The sequence below is a fragment of the Pelophylax lessonae genome (genome assembly GCF_965119305.1).
Source record: "Pelophylax lessonae genome assembly, chromosome: 3".
Taxonomy (NCBI): Eukaryota; Metazoa; Chordata; class Amphibia; order Anura; family Ranidae; genus Pelophylax; species Pelophylax lessonae.
In genome coordinates, this window is record NC_138770.1 from 349,733,810 (window position 1) to 349,750,174 (window position 16,365).

Below are 16,365 nucleotides of genomic sequence, written 5' to 3' on the forward strand. Positions count from 1 at the left end.
TCCTGGCCTGCCAGGCTGCATGCTCAGATAAGGGTCTGGTATGGATTTTAGGGAGGGACCCACTTGTCATTTTCTAAAAAAATGTTGGCGTTGAGTTCTGGTATAGATTTTGGGGGGACCCCACGCCATTTAAAAAAAAAAAAGTTCTGTCATATGGTTCCTCTTAAACACAGGGCATTTTCACCCCCTTCCTGCGCAACCAATTTTCAGCTTTCAGCGCTCATTAGCGTCTATAGGAAATCTTGGTCAGCTTGAAATGGCACTGCTCCCTGTCTTTAACATTGGCATCTATTGGAAATCTTGGTCAGCTTGACATGGCACTGCTCTCTGTCATTAACATTGGCATCTATGGGAAATATTGATCATCTTAATATGGCACTGCTCCTGAAGCATAAGTGACAGGGACACAAATCTTGGGGAGTATCGAAAAGGGACCCAGGACTACAACATATCCATACATTTAAAAAGTGGGGTATGCCTGTACACTACACTGACTGCACTAAACTGACTGAACACACTATCCGCTAACTACATGCCTAATCTCTATTGTCACACACTATACACGGCTGCCGTGTAAGCAGCAGCCTTATATAGTGTGGTGCGTGGACTTAGCCCCTATACCATGATTGGCCAAAGGCACTCATGGCTCTCACAGTATATTGTGCTGTGATTGTGCGGACGATCTTCCCTTTGAGTGCCCCATCTGTTTGTGTGTTCAGCACACACAAACAGTTGATGTTCGAGTCTAACACAGCCCATCCCTAGGTAACACAGAAGTGTTGTACACAGACACCAACACTTCAGTGGCACCACTACACTGTGTTATTCATAAGAATCACAACACTACACTACACTGACTGCACTAAACTGACTGAACACACTATCCACTAACTACCTGCCTTATCTCTATTGTCACACACTATACATGGCTGCCGTGTAAGCAGCAGCCTTATATAGTGTGGGCCGTGGAATTAGCCCCTGAGCCATGATTGGCCAAAGGCACCCTGACTTTGGCCAATCATGACTCTCAAAGTACATTGTGCTATGATTAGCCAAAGCATACAGGTCAGGTGCATGCTTTTGCCAATTATCTTCATTAGTCAATGTCACTGTGCATTATGGGGCATTCGTCGGCGGGCAAACTTCCCGCCGAGTGCCTCGGGTGTTTGTGTGTTCAGTTCAAGGTTTTACCCCTTAAAAATTGATGTCTTTTTTTCCCCCACAAATAGAGCTTTCTTTTGGTGGTACTTGATCATGTCTGTGGTTTTTATTTTTTGTGCTATAAACAAAAAAATAGCAACAATTCTGAAAAAAAATAATAATAATAATTTAGATCAATATGTATTCTGCTACATTTTTGGTAAAAAAAATTACCAGTAAGTGTTGATTGATTGGTTTGTGCAAAAGTTAATGTGTCTACAAAGTAGGGGATAGATTTGTCATTTTTAATTATTTATTTTTTACTATTAATAGCGGCGATCTGCGATTTTTAGCAGGACTGTGACACTCCCGCAGAGAGATCAGACACCTAACTGACACTTTTGACACTTTTGAGGGGACCGGTGGCATTACTACAGTAATCAGTGCTAAAAATATGCACTGTTTCTGTACTAATGACACTGGCAGGGAAGGGGTTAACACCAGGGGCGATCAAAGGGTTAAGTGTGTCCCTAGGGGATGCTTTCTAACTCCAAAACAACATTACGATGTGTAGCATCAGAACCAGTGCCCCCCCCCCGACCACTTCTTCCACGGAACTCACACTTTGCATCCCAAATGGCTGAGGCCTTGCTGCCCTATAAGACCAGGGTAGTCTGAAGGTACTGCAAGCAAAAAGACAAACAAAGGGCGTATTATCCTCAATAAAGGCTTTATTAGTAAGAAAAAAGTAACTACTAACAAACAATGGTAATAAAACAGCATATCCAATCCAAACATCAAGAGCAGTCTGTGTCGGTGCCCACTGTCCTTAATGAATGATGGTTGACGTGTTTCGAGGCTTAGCCTCTTCCTCTGAGCCCACACTTATGGAATAGTACCCTTCTTATAACTGAACCTTTCTACCTTTCTACCATAGTTTAAACTAATGTCTTCTGGCCTTTGAAGCACAGTACTATATGACTACAAATGCTTACACGCCTTTATCGTTTCAAGCACTTTCTCTATATCCTTTTTTCTTTCACTTTTTTCTGTTTCCACTTTTATGTTCCTTTTATGATTTATAATTAGTACTTTTCTAGACACATTGTTATACATCTTTTATAATGTTGTACTACCTTTGCAATGTCATTGCTATACCTCTTATATTTGATTTTAATAATCAAATATAAAAATAGTTTGTAAACAAAAAAGGTCAGCCTGTTCACATTGAACATATAATCAAAATCTTGGGAAATCAAAATGTATCTTATATAATAGTACGTGATTGGCTAAGTCAACAATTTTAAACATTTAGTAAATAAACCTCATTGCACCACTGTAAGACTTGTAAAAGTCCGCTGATAGCAGTACAAATGCTTCCCAGATCCATTTAGTGTTTTCATTGTTAGTTTAAAAATAAAAATGTTATAAGCTAGAATTTTTAATGCTATAATAAAAATTTAGGGAAGCTCTGTATATATGGGTGTGGTGTGTTTATAAATAAAAATTGTATATATAATGTGTTTGTGTTTGTATTGCATATTGTTTTTCAGGCAGTATTTCTGGACAGTGTGAATTCAATTGATGTTAATGATTTATTTAATTCCCCAAATAAAGTATATCTGCAGGCCCAAAATGAAAACCAGGATGTGAAGGTAAGCCATAGGGTGACTTGTTTATTTTTTTTTTAAATGGGAACATGTTAGTGAGTTCTAATTCTGTCTCCATCAAAAGGTTTAATTATGATGAGATATTGTTCAGTAATCTTCACCAAAGGGGAGACTCACTCTTCAAGTAGAACCACTGTTTGAAAATGAGTCATAAAAGCCCATACAGCTTAGATCATGTGAACAATGCTTAACTGTCATTAGTAAAATAAACCACGCTGAAAAAGCCCTGGTCCTAGGTCCCATAATTTATTCCTTATGAGTAAATCAAGGAAACTATAATAGATTAGGATTGATTTTGTTATACTTAAACATTCGTGTTTAGAGCCCATTCAGACTAGCGCGACACGACTTTGGGGGGCGACCTGTGAAGTCGCGTGCACCGCGACTTCGGCGCGACTTGCAGAGACTTCACATAATGGAAGTCTATGCAAGCCGCTCCGAGGTCGCCCCAAAGTAGTACAGGACCCTTTTTCTAAGTCGGAGCGACTTGTGTCGCTCCTATTAGAACGGGTCTTAATGATAATCAATGGACCGCGACCGAGCGCGACTGGTCAGGCTGACAAGTCGCCTGACAAGTTGCGTTAATGTGAATGGGCTCTTAAACTGGGTTATTTTTGTAGTTATTTAAATATTTATATTACAGATAAACATTTACTACAGGGCGTGCACTGTTCTAACAGATAATTAGGAATTTTTTTTTTTTAAAGGGAGATTACAGCAGAAGCAGTTTACATTTAGACTGTTTCTCTCTAACTGGAAATCTGAACAGAGCCATACAGAGCATGAGGTGGATGAATCACTTCTTAGCCTGGTTAATATGAAAACTAACCCACAGCTCCACCTGCTTTGTGGAAAAATAAATATAAAATATTTATATGTAATATTTCTTACCCAGTTTAAAAATATACTATTTTTGCAATTGTATTTTTTCAGTTCTAAATAAATAAAGAAAATATATTACAGAAAAAAACCTTATACATTCTCTTCTAGGTATTCATTTGTAAAAAAATGGCATTGGCCTCCTTTAAAAATATGAAATTGATACTTAAGTGATATAAGTGATTACAGGGTAACAATATATGTTAATTTTAAACATTCTGCTCATTTAGACTAACCCTTTCCCTGTAACTGTAGTACATTTTTATTCACAGCTTAAACATTTTGATATATATATATATATATATATATATATATATATATTTTTTTTTTATTATTTCACATGCAAGATCAACAGATTTCCAACAGCAAATTAAATTATTTAAAAAAAAATGTATCTTTGTGACATTTATTAACCTTATATACAGTATAGAACCTATTATTCAGGCTTTATCATAAAACCATATGTTACAGCTACTCTACAGACTAGCAATTACAATAAATGTATGTGTCAATAACATTTTATTATATTATTTTTTTTTTTTTTGTTATCTAGGTCGGCATTCCATTTAATCTGGATGTAAAAAGCAACATCCATTTGGATGAAATAACATATCTGGTAATTAAAAAAATAAATAAATAAATAAATAACAAAGAGACAGCTGTTCCCTTATACAATATGATATTCAGACATGAACATACAAAAAAAATAAGGAAACACTTTAACATTATGTGCAAATACATGAACATTAATGTGTCATGAGTTTATTAGTTGTTATCTCTTCCTCCAATCACCACCACAGAGATCAGTGAAAAAAATCCCATCCAAAGTGCCACCTCATAAAATGTCACTCATCATATATTAATGACCTCCAAATTATAGGCAGGTCAGTATGTGTCTGATGATATATCTCCATGGCATTAAGAGATTCCAACTCTTTCTTTATTCCTCCTTATCTTGATTTTACAGACTGGTTTATGTAATGTAGTACTTAGAAAAGACAGAGAATTCTAAGAATAGTAAAGCGCCATTTAACATTTTTTTAAAAGTATTAAAACAAGAAAAAACATACAGTATACTGTAAGTTCATAGTTCAACACAGACTATGAATGGCAGCACTCAAACACCATAGTTTCTAGACAGATACAAGCTATATAGTAGCAAATAACTAGCTACAAAGTTACAAAGTGCAATGACTTCACAAGGTCTTACCCTGCGTGTTGTGTCATTGGACTTTTTCAAGGATATATGGGTAATATGCTTCATCACATTTTTATGCCAACTCCACTACTGCATTGTCAGTGATGCTGCAGCATAAGGGTATATCCACACCTGTGAAATACACCCTGCCTGCGATAAGATGTGTGAACCCCAGCAGGGGTTCTTGTGATTAGCTGTGAGTAGGCAACCCATTGAAAGCAATTGGAGGCTGCCGGCTTACATAGCTAATTGCCTCCCCTGTATGTAATTGCATTTGCCTGCTGGGGTTCTCACATCTAATCACAGGCATGGTGTATTCATAAGTGTGAATGCACCCTAGGCCCACCCAAGTAATATTGCACCAATAGAAGGTATGTTGAGTGGTTATAAAATTTACTGCACATGATTCAGAGAGCAGTCAAAAAATGTGAAATTTTCTGTGGTGTATTTCAACACCTTTGAATCACTAACCTGAAACGTATGTAGACTGACTTTCCTTATCTGCATAATTGTTACGGTTCAGTGAATCAACAAATATTTATGCTAGCGGATCAGTTTAACAGTTAGACATTTTCAGAAGGACACAACAGATTCTGTTTCCTTTAAAACATCAATTTTGTGTAAACATATGCTTATTATATCCCTGTATGCTATGTAAGTACTAAATCTTTTAAGAAAACTGTTGTCAGGTAAAATTTAAAAAAAAAAAAAAACAATTCTCAGATATTTTGTTTTTTCCTAAAACAAGTATCAACACAAGTAATGCATCACATTAATTATGAGGTATGTCACTTGTGCTGATTTTTCTGTTTGCATGTTTTGCTAAACATAGCTTTTAACAGAAACTAGGGCAAACTGTTTCTTTTTTTTTTCAAAGTTTCCTTATATAGTAAAAAAATCAAAGTGTTCATTGGATACAACCAAAAGAAAGCTCTGTCGAAAATGTATGTAAAATATTATATTATTTTATATTATTATATTATATAGAAAATAATTCACCAGTAAAGAAAGGAGATCCTCATTCCCCTATATAGATCTTTAGTGAGATCTCATTTAGAATACTGTGTCCATTTCTGGAGACCTCACTTACAAAAAGATATTGTTAAGATAGAACAAGACCGGGGACAGGTAACAAAAATTGTGTAAGGGCATAGGGGATAAAACATATCAAGAGAGACTTCAGGAACTTAATATGCACAACCTAGAGCAGGGGTTGGCAACCTTTGACAGATGGAGATCTGCCAGGACAACAATAAAGAGATCAAAGATCACTGGAGCACTGGGGTGCAGCGTGCCCCCCTTTTTTTAAAAGAAATTAATAAAAACCCTCCAATAAAAAGGCATAAATAAAACCTTGAAAAACTACTAAAACTAATGCTACTGTAAAAAAATAAACTTACCCTACCCTAAAAGTTTGCTTCAGTGAGAAACTCAGCATTCACTTTCATTCAATTTTTCATGCCTGGGGAGTAATTGCTTACCCCCACAAGTCTGATGCCAGAGTCCATCATGAAGGCAGAACATCTGGTACTGCAGGCTGATTTTCTTGATTAGTTTCAGGGCAGTGTACAGGGGTCAGTAATATGTAGGGCAGTGTACAGAGGTTAGTAGTAGGTAAGGCAGTGTACAGAGGTCAGTAGTATGTAGGGCAGTGTACAGAGGTCAGTAATATGTAGGGCAGCGTACAGAAGTCAGTAAAATGTAGAGCAGTGTACAGAGGTCAGTAGTATGTAGAACAGTGTACAGAGGTCAGTAGGATGTAGGGCAGTGTACAGAAGTCAGTAGTATGTAGGGCAGTGTACAGAGCCTATTTGGATATAGAGCAGTGTACAGAGGTCAGTGGGATGTAGGGCAGTGTACATAGGTCAGCAGTAAGTAGGGCAGCGTACAGAGGTCAGTAGGATGTAGGGCAGTGTACAGAGGTCAGTAGGATGTAGGGCAGTGTACAGAGGTCAGTAGGATGTAGGGCAGCATACAGAGGTCAGCAGAATTTAGGGCAGTGTACAGAGGTCAGTAGTATGTAGGGCAGAATACAGAGGTCAGTAGAATGTAGGTCAGTGTATAGAGGTCAGTAGCATATAGGGAAGTGTAAAGAGGTCACTAGTATGTAGGCCTGGGGTTAGGAGGGCAAGGTATAGGGGGTCAGGGGGGGAACGGTACTTGAGGAACACAAGGGCACAGTGCAGAGGGGTCAGGAGGGCACGGTACGGGGGTCAGTATGGCTGGAGTGTCAAGAGGGCATGACACTGGGGGGGGGGGACAGGAGGATATGGTATTAGGGGGATAAGGAGGGCATGGTATTGGAGGGTCAGGAGGGCACGACACTGGGGGATCAGTAGTGTTGCCTTATAAAGGGAGTTTATGTGTAATCTCCATTACTGTCTTGCCTGATGAGGAGTTATGTATAAATCTCCATTAGTAGTTGTAAATAGATATAAATGTACAAAGTTTTGATTTCAGACTCATATTTGCCATATGACTGTAGATGTGTAATTTGTGTAAGCCAGACGGACCAGCTTTAGTAATCAATGGCTAATAAATCCATTGGAAATGCATGCCTGAGCTACCAGCGGGCACGTGCTAATTTACACTGATAAACAAACTGTAGTACAGCCCCGTAATTATTTTCTGTTTCCCCAGACATTACGGGGCCAGAAAATAATTGATAATCAGGACAGGTCATTCCTTTATCTCGCCCTCTACTTCAAAGACTGTCCCTTTAGATATGCATTGAAGATGGACTATCTGTTGAGGGTTGGACAATGTGCTCCAGGGATAACCATTGCATATCGTAATTTTCAATTTCAGAGCAAATCAACATGTATAATTAAATTCTCCCTCCAACAGAGAGGAGGGGTTAGCAAGGGGCTGAATTATGCTAAGCCAGGTGAGGAGGAAGTTGTCCAATCCTGAACGAGATACGCCCAGAGAGAGGAACAGGGCAGGATAGCTGAACCAATCAGAATAGCCCTATACAAGTCTATGCGATATAGATCTATATTAGTGAAGGTGAGAAGTAGAGAAACTTCCTCTTGCATTGCAGACTAGGATGAAACTACTGGGGATGGTAACTATGGACTATATCTCTCACACTTAAAATGTATACATGCTTTTTCTGAAACTCTCATGGGAAGGGTAACTATGGACTTTTATCTCCTGCACTTACGTAGTGCTGTGTTTGTATATGAGTTGCTGTTTCATATTGCTGTTTTGAAATTTTTACTCATGGTCAAAGAACTCTCATTTAACCCGAATATTGTCTGAGGTAAATACATCTCATATCTTCCGGTTAACATAATTGGCGACCATGAAGCGTTGACCAGACTGAGAGTATTTAATAAGCAATACCGAGATTTGTGTTATACAAATTAAGGTTATTGGGTTGGGTTAAAACTGCATCAGTTTCCCGATAGTTTGAAGGCCACAGCAATTTAGTAGGATTGGGGTGTCAGAAGGGCATAGAGCTTGGGGCTGCCTCTGCTGGCTAGGATAGGGTGAGCGTTTGTCTGTGCCACTCTGGAGCTCCCAATGGAAGACCAGGAGGGCAACACTGGGATACGTTCGACAGCTACCCATCACCTAAAGGAAAGCAGGGAAAGGGGACACATGACTGAAATCTTCAAATACAGCAAGAGTTTGAATAAGGTTTAAGAGGGCAGTATTTTCAATATGAAACCAAGATCAAGAACATTGGGACATGACCTAATAGTAACTGGAGGAAAGTGAAAAACAGGAGTTTACGTACATGGGTTGCAATTGCTGCCCTGCCCAATGCTCCAAGGCGCCATTGGGGCCCCTTGTAAACCTGGATAGGAGGGGTGGCATATAGAGGAACCAATCCTTTCCATTTTACTCCAGCCTTTTAGCAGCTGCAGGAGATAAATGGAGGGGATTGGTTCCTCTATATGCCACCCTCTTTACCACCGCCTGCTCTGATCAGGCTTCTGTGTACTCCCCTGGTCCCCCTCATCCCCCACAGTGCTGCCATGCTCTCCCCTTTCCTCTCCTGCTGGCTACTGCAGGGGATCTGTCAGGATCGAGATCGGGTAAGGGGCTGGTAAATGTGTATTTTACAGACCCCTTCCTTGTCTTAATGAATAGAGTCAGTGATCCGTACCGATCACTGACTCTGGTCATTCATAACTGAGGCATAGTAAACTGTGTTTAATATGCTTCAGGTTTATTAATGAACGGAAAGCTCTGTACAGAGCTATTCAAAGCTATTTCTTTGCTACTGAGAAGGAGATTGAGGGCTGTGTCCTTAATTTCTTTTCTCTGTCTCAAAGGTGAAACATCAGAGGTCTGTTTAGACCCGTAATATTTCACCAAAGCCCCCAACGGGGCTCCTAAAAAAACTGTGAAAAATATTACAAATACAATTGGTAATAAATAAACACTGTACAATGGTAAAACATAATACAAAAATATAAAAATAGTTACACCAGTGGCGGAACTACCAGGGTCGCAAAAGTTGCACTTGCAGCCGGGCCCTGGCATTCGGCCACAGTGGGGGGGCAGCCAGGGGACAGGGGGGGGGGTGTTTATGGTTTCTTGCATTGAGGCCCTGAAAGTTCTAGTTATGCCTCTGATTTAAAACAAATCTTAGAAGGTATTTTACTGGAATGGTAGTTAATGCTTGGAATAAACTTCCAGCAGAGTTAGTGATTCAGTCAACAGTAAATTTCTTTAAACATGCTTAGGACAAACATTGACCTTAACTCACAAACATACAGTATACAAACAAATAAATATAAATATAAAAAACAGGCAGACTCAATGGACCACTTGTTTTTTTTTCTGCCGTCACTTTTCTATGTTTCTATAAGTTTGGGTACAGTATTGACAGAATAATTGTCAGTCAAACTATCACACCAATGGGAACTGAAAACTGAAAAGTGGCCTTATAATGAAGGGGTATTACAGGCTGATACTTACGTCTTTAAAAAAGTAATGTTCTTAAAGTCTGTCATGGCACCACTTTTAATTAGTTGGTGCATGAGATACATATTGTACTGCATATGTGAAAACACAAAGAGGTTACTTAAAGGAGAGAGCAGATATTGCTACCTTTTAGTCTGCAATGTTAATTGCATTCAGAAAATGCAGGTCGTGGTAAGGAGCCTGCAGTGTGTCACAGAGTTCTATTTGCCTAATGCTGCATGATTGGAGGTTAAGCCGGTCCCATGACTTTGACAGGTCACCTGACTGGGCTTTTCTCTGATTGTTTTTTTTTTTTCTAATTGCACTCTGCTTGCTTTGAAAAAAAGGGCTAGGCACATTTGTAAAGCACACCCATTTTTAAACAGATTTTTTTAATGCAATGGTTGGCCCAAAGTAAGGCCATATTACTGTTTTTACTTTATTATGATGCTAGAAATAACACTATGAACGCTCCAATGGTATGAGGTTGCTTCTCTTTTTTTTTTTTTTTACCAGTGTAACTAGAAAAGGGATGCAATGTTGACCAAGGCAAGCCTCAGGCAAAGCTTTTAGTTTACAGTTGTTTTTGTTTTTCAGGTTATTTCCCGGGGTCAGATAGTACATGTCGGTAAGGAGAAAGCTATGTCATTAACATTGAATCCTCAAAGCTCATGGACTCCGGAGGCATGTTTAGTTGTTTATACAACGTTGGGTGATGGCACCGTTGTTAATGATGTTACCACTCTCTCTGTTCATCCCAACTTTGACAATAAGGTGATGTTTTTCTGTTGTAATTCACTATGTGTAGCATTCATTATTTATTATTTCATTAAAGTTTATATACAGCAAAACATTTTTTTTTTTTTTTTTAAATGTAGAATTGAGTAGGTAAGTATTATCAGTATCAGTTTGTTTGCTCTTTGTGTCCTCATTTGGGAAATGTGCCCTCTATTTGTCCCAGTAACCATTATCACTGGCACTGAAAGCAAGGGAAAATCCAACATTTTGAGTCATCGCTGAAACAGAAATACAGTTGGAATCTTCCAATGTTTAACTTGTTCTGGTGACAACTATCTAAGAGAGGATTTCCCTCACTTTGGAGAGATTTTCTCCCACTCATGGTTGTGTTGTTGATCTTTTGCACTCAGACATTTGTTGTGGATAGGTTATTCCATATTCTTTGTAAAACATTCCACAAATTTAACTGGTAATAGGGTCTTTCCTGTTTGCAGAGTAGCAGTTCCTTTCTGGAAAGGGCCATGCAAATCATGGCTTTATTGATGTGCCAGGTCTTCTTGACATAAATACCTTCAGTCTGACTTTGCCAATATAGACATCCAAGGAACCCTCTGACTAGCCCACTTTTTACGTTAGGCCTAGAACAGATAATGCAACCTACAAAGTGAATAGGAGGCTATAATTTGTCGGCTATAATTTGCAGTTACAAGCAGAGTAGATCCAAGCTTCTCATATTATGTAAAACAAAAAAGGGTTTGATTTACTAAAGGCAAATGGGCTGTTCACTTTGCAATGATCAGCTTACTGATGAGGTGAAAATGCCCTTTGCAAAGAATATACAATCATATGACAGAAAAAAAAACTCAACAAAAAACAATATTTCTGCTTGCACAAGACTAGGTGATCGAAATTTGCAGTGCTTTCCATTATTAAGGACAATGGACATGGATATTAGAGCAAAAGTGAAGGTACTGGTGTGCCTCAAAGGTTCTCAAAGCAAACAATTAAATTAGATAAAAACTCTATAGAAAAGTCTATAAAGTCCAACAAAGTCCATAAGTAGGCTCACTTTGGTGGCAGATCAGTGTGCAAGCAAAAAGTGACCTGAGGGTAACTGAGGAGAAAGCACAAGTGCAAGGCCGGTACAAAGGGGGGGGGGCACTTGCCCTGGGTGGAGTCTTTTGCTGTTGGGGGGTCGCCAGACTTCCAGCTGCATTTACATGCATGAGACTCTCCACCACATCAGCTCGCTGTCACAGCATTCAGTGCCCTTTTTCTGCTAACAGAGACATAGATAAAGGCTTCCATGCGGATGTTCCGTGTTCCCCGCCTTGTGTGTCCTGCACAAATTTTAGGTAGTGTCCCTGCTGCCGTGACCACGTTGCTCAGCCTCAGCAACATTACAGGCTGCACAGCAATCAGAGGTGACATTGTAAATATGCCGGCTGGCAGCCTCCACTCTCCGCCCACCACGACCAGTCATTGCCTGTCAGTACTAGTGGTTGGTTGCTTGGACTACAGTCATCCAAGCAACCAATAATGTACTTTCCCTGCCTCCAGGCTCTGACGTTCAAAGTAGGAGAAGAACGGAGCCTTCTCCTGCAGACCTGCCATGTCCTATTGCTCCAGCTTCCATCTGTCTGCCCTGTAGCTGCCTGCTGCAGTAATGTAAATGGGATCTCTGGGGACCATTATATAAAGGGAGGGGGACTTTTGGGTCTCTGATGAGAGGTGGGGAATCTGGGAACCCTGATGTAAGGAGGGTGACACTGGAGATCCTGATGTAAGTAAGGGGACCCTAATGAAGGGAGAACCCTGATGTAGGGGGGGGGGTGACACTGGGGATCTTGATGAGAGGAATGGGGACTCTGGGGAACCTGATTTAGGGGGACTCTGGAGGCCCTGATGTAAGAGGGGAAGGGGAACTTTGGGGACCCAAGTGAAAGGGGGGGGGGCTCTGATGTAAAGAGGGAAATCGGGGGACCCTGATGTAAGGGGGAGACTCAGAGGACCCTAAAGAAAGGGGGACCCTGATGTTAGCTTGGGGAAGCTTGAGACCTTTATGTAAGACAGAGGGGGGACTCTGATGTAAGGGGTGACAATGAGTACCCTGATGTAAGGGGGGACTTTGGGGGATCCTAATTCAAGGAGTGGACTTTGATGTAAGGGGGAAATGTGGGGGCCCTGATCTAAGGGAATGGGAACTTTAGAGATCCTAATAAAAAGGGGGACCCTGATGTAAGGGGGGTGGATCTGGAAACTCTGATGTAAGGGGAGGGGGACTCTGGGGACCCTGATTTAAGGAGGGGGCTCTGGGAACCCTAATGACAGAGATAGTGACACTGGGAACTCTTATGTAAGAAAGGGGGACTCTGGGGATCCCAATTTAAGGGGGTAGGACTCTAGTGACCCTGATGTAAGGAGGGGGGATATGGGGACCCTATTGAAAGAGGGGGGCTCTGCTGTAATTGGGAAACTCTGGGGAGGGGGCACATGGGACCCTTATATAAGAAAGGGACTCACACCACTGATGTTGGAACCTTTTTCCTACTAGTGTCATAACAAACACTGGTCATTTTTCCTTCCAGTGACACCACCCATGGGAGCATCCTTTTGAGATAGCATGTTAAATTTATATGTAACATGTTTTGGTGAGGCGTGCTGTGTGCAGCGTTATTAACCCCACCCCTCCTGCTGCTCCACCTGGGGGGGGGGGGGGGCTCTGTTTTTGTCATCTTCACCCTGGGAACCAGACTGCACAAGCACCATACTAAGTGCAGCATATATGGAATTTATTTTCAATAACAAGAATATTACTTACAAAGGTAAACTCCTCAAAAGCATATAACACTGCAGATCATCCCTGTCAGTGGAGTGGTGGGTCAGGATGGCCTTCTGCGGCTGAACATTTGGAGGGCCGCCCACACATACGGGAAGTGATGTCACGATTAGCCGCCTGTGTATTCCACTACTCCAGGAAGTGCTGATATCCACCGGCAGCGTCCTTCCGAATGTTCAGCCACAAAAGCCATCCTGACCCACCTCTCCACTGACAGGGATGATTCCATATATGCTGCACTTATTATGGCGCTTGTGTTTTCTCCTCACTTTCCCTCATTCACCAACCTTAGGAAAAATCCTCTAACAAAATGAACAGCCTATATAGTTTCAGCAAATCAACCTCAAAATTAAATTTTTTTCATAGCTCTCAAACTAAGGATCATATTTTCAATAGTAAAACTAGAAATGCACCAGTACATTATATCACATTGGAATACTATGTTTCTGTTTTTTTTTTTTCAACTTCTCTGAAATAACCGTATCACTTACAGATTTTTGTTTCTTGGAACAAAGAAAAAGCAAGCCCATCAGAAAGTGTATCACTAAAGATCAACGTGACTGAGTCAAATTCTTTGGTTGGGCTTTCAGTTGTAGACAAAAGTGTGAAGTTACTTGGAGACAGACAAGAAATCACTACAAAACGTGTGAGTTCACATTGGTTTGCATTTATAAATAATAGATTTCTTTTTTACTAAGCTATTATTGCTCAAGCCTATACAACATCCCTACAGAAAAAATAATAATTGAGTACTGAACATGGGATAGTTCTGTATTTAAAAGCCTCAGAAACCCTAAGAATAAAGTAATTTTTACTTTCTGATTGGAATATCAGCTATTAGCTGCTTTTAATTAAGACATACTGTTTAGATCTACACATTTACACCAATTCCCCATCCATTTGTTTATTAACAATGAAAACATTTCAAAAAGCAATATGTGTGGCAATACTAGTTAGTCTTTAATAAAGTGTAATATTTAAGGTATAACTAAAGGCAAAACAGTTTTTTGCAGTTTTGTATAGATTGTAGAGGGATTAGAACATCTATTAGATTTTATTGCTGTCTGTATCCCTGTTAGGGACATTCGCCCTCTCTATTTGTCCTATTTAACATTAGTATTGGAAGTGAAAGAAAAAGTAAAACCCAAATTTTGGGTTGTCCCCAGAAAAGTAATAGCAGGGAAATTTTCCAATAGGTATATTAGTTCTGGTGACCTGGGGGTCCCCAAGGAATTCTCTTAATTTGGAGGGATTTCCCCTCTTCCTGTTTTGGCTTTGGGACAGGAAGTGAAGGGAAATCTCCGCAATGGGACATAGATGGCGAAAATAAATCTGATAGGGGTTATAACCCTTTCTTGCTCTATCCAAAATGAAAAAAAGGTTTTGCCTATAGTTCTACTTTAAGCAATTGTATAAATTTACTTAGTGTTTTAGGTGTTCCAAAATAAAATTAATTATATAAAGTGCTATAAATTTTCATTAAATAAACAATTAATATATTTAAAGTGCTTCTTGTGTCAATTCATACATATTAAGTGCTAAAGTATCCAAACAAATTTCAAAATCAGTCCATACATATATAAAAATTCAGTTTCAAAGTGCTCTGTGCAGTATACTTCAAAAACATTCAGTGTTCCTTGTGCAGGCCAACTCTCTGTGCTCCCCTCTTTTGCCTCCACACTCAACAGACCAAGATGATGTAGTTGCTTTGTATATGAACCGACAGCCTTCCCTCTGGCTATCTCCACTGCTCTGGCTTTAGATGGACGCTCTGTTATGTATGCATGTTAGGGACAACATAAACCAAGCAATACCCCATAGCATTATACTGTTTATTGAGAAATAAAAAGCATTTAAAAAATTACTCACATTAAAATGTTCTATCCATTTTTAAGGATAACAGGTAAGGGATTGTCATAAAAGGCATGGGAAGCTGGGCACAGCCATGGAGGACATGTACCAATGGAAAAAAAAGGAAAAATTAAAAATACCATAAAGCAGGGAGAGGTTCCCCTTTTAATGCAAATTTGTTGACAGTAAAAACGTCATTCCTTTAAATTACATACTTGGTAGATAGCTTAAGCTATTTTTGATGTCATGAAAAAGGATGGGCTTCACAGAAAGCATCAGCAATACCATGTTTTTTTTTATCAAATATTTTGGATGTGTCATTTTTTCATTAAGTTTGACTTAAATAGAGCAGCAGCGCCCTGATATGATTCATTACAACTTGAAAAAAGGATATATTAGGTAGTCTTGGAGGTGGTTTTTAATCCATTAGTAATAGGTCGTAATTGAATGGTGGAAGAGCAGCCTTAACAAATCCAAAAGGTGTTGGAAAGTGCCAGTGGCACAAAAGTTTAATAGTATTTTATACACTGCATTATTATAGGTTTAATACATTATAAAAAAAACACTTCAAAACCACAATCCCACATTCCGTGAACCACCTGCTATCCATGTACTGTATACCCAACGACTCACCAAAATTAAAAATAAAGCCTTTGGGTATGTGTATAGTAAAAGTTAGCTAGTGTGATAACAGTACACCAGCACTTGAATAGACAGCAAATAGAAAGGAACAAAGCAGGTTTTATCCTCTAAAATCTTGGTCAGGCCACGATATAAAAGAATAAAAAGAGAAAATAACCGCGCTAAAGTGAATAATATAAAAAGAGCAGCGACTTCAAGTGCGACCACACCCTCAGATAATGTATAGAAAAATAAGCCGCGCTGCGTGAAGTGGGTAAACAAAAAATGAATGTCCAAACAAAAATCAATGTCCCATATAACAACTTGATTGACGCTGAAAACATAGATCACACTCCACGGTCTCTGTAGGAAATGTGCTTACCGGATAACCACTAAAAATATGCAAATTCATATGCTGAGATATAGTCACAGATCCGGGAGATGGGAGTTGTCAGAGTCCTCAGCGAATAACGTGAATAATATGCAAAAGAAAAAAACTTACATAGTGT

At 39.5% G+C, this 16,365-nt stretch overlaps 1 protein-coding gene across 1 annotated transcript in view; it reads left to right on the forward strand.

Moving 5' to 3' along the window:
• LOC309549497 (CD109 antigen-like) overlaps window positions 1–16,365 on the forward strand; it is a 356,480-nt gene that overhangs the window by 180,711 nt on the left and 159,404 nt on the right. Inside the window, exons 13-16 of the mRNA XM_082249831.1 lie at window positions 2,694–2,795; window positions 4,243–4,305; window positions 10,405–10,581; window positions 13,878–14,030. Coding sequence (XP_082105957.1) covers window positions 2,694–2,795; window positions 4,243–4,305; window positions 10,405–10,581; window positions 13,878–14,030 — 495 coding nt within the window. The remainder of the gene's footprint in view (window positions 1–2,693; window positions 2,796–4,242; window positions 4,306–10,404; window positions 10,582–13,877; window positions 14,031–16,365) is intronic.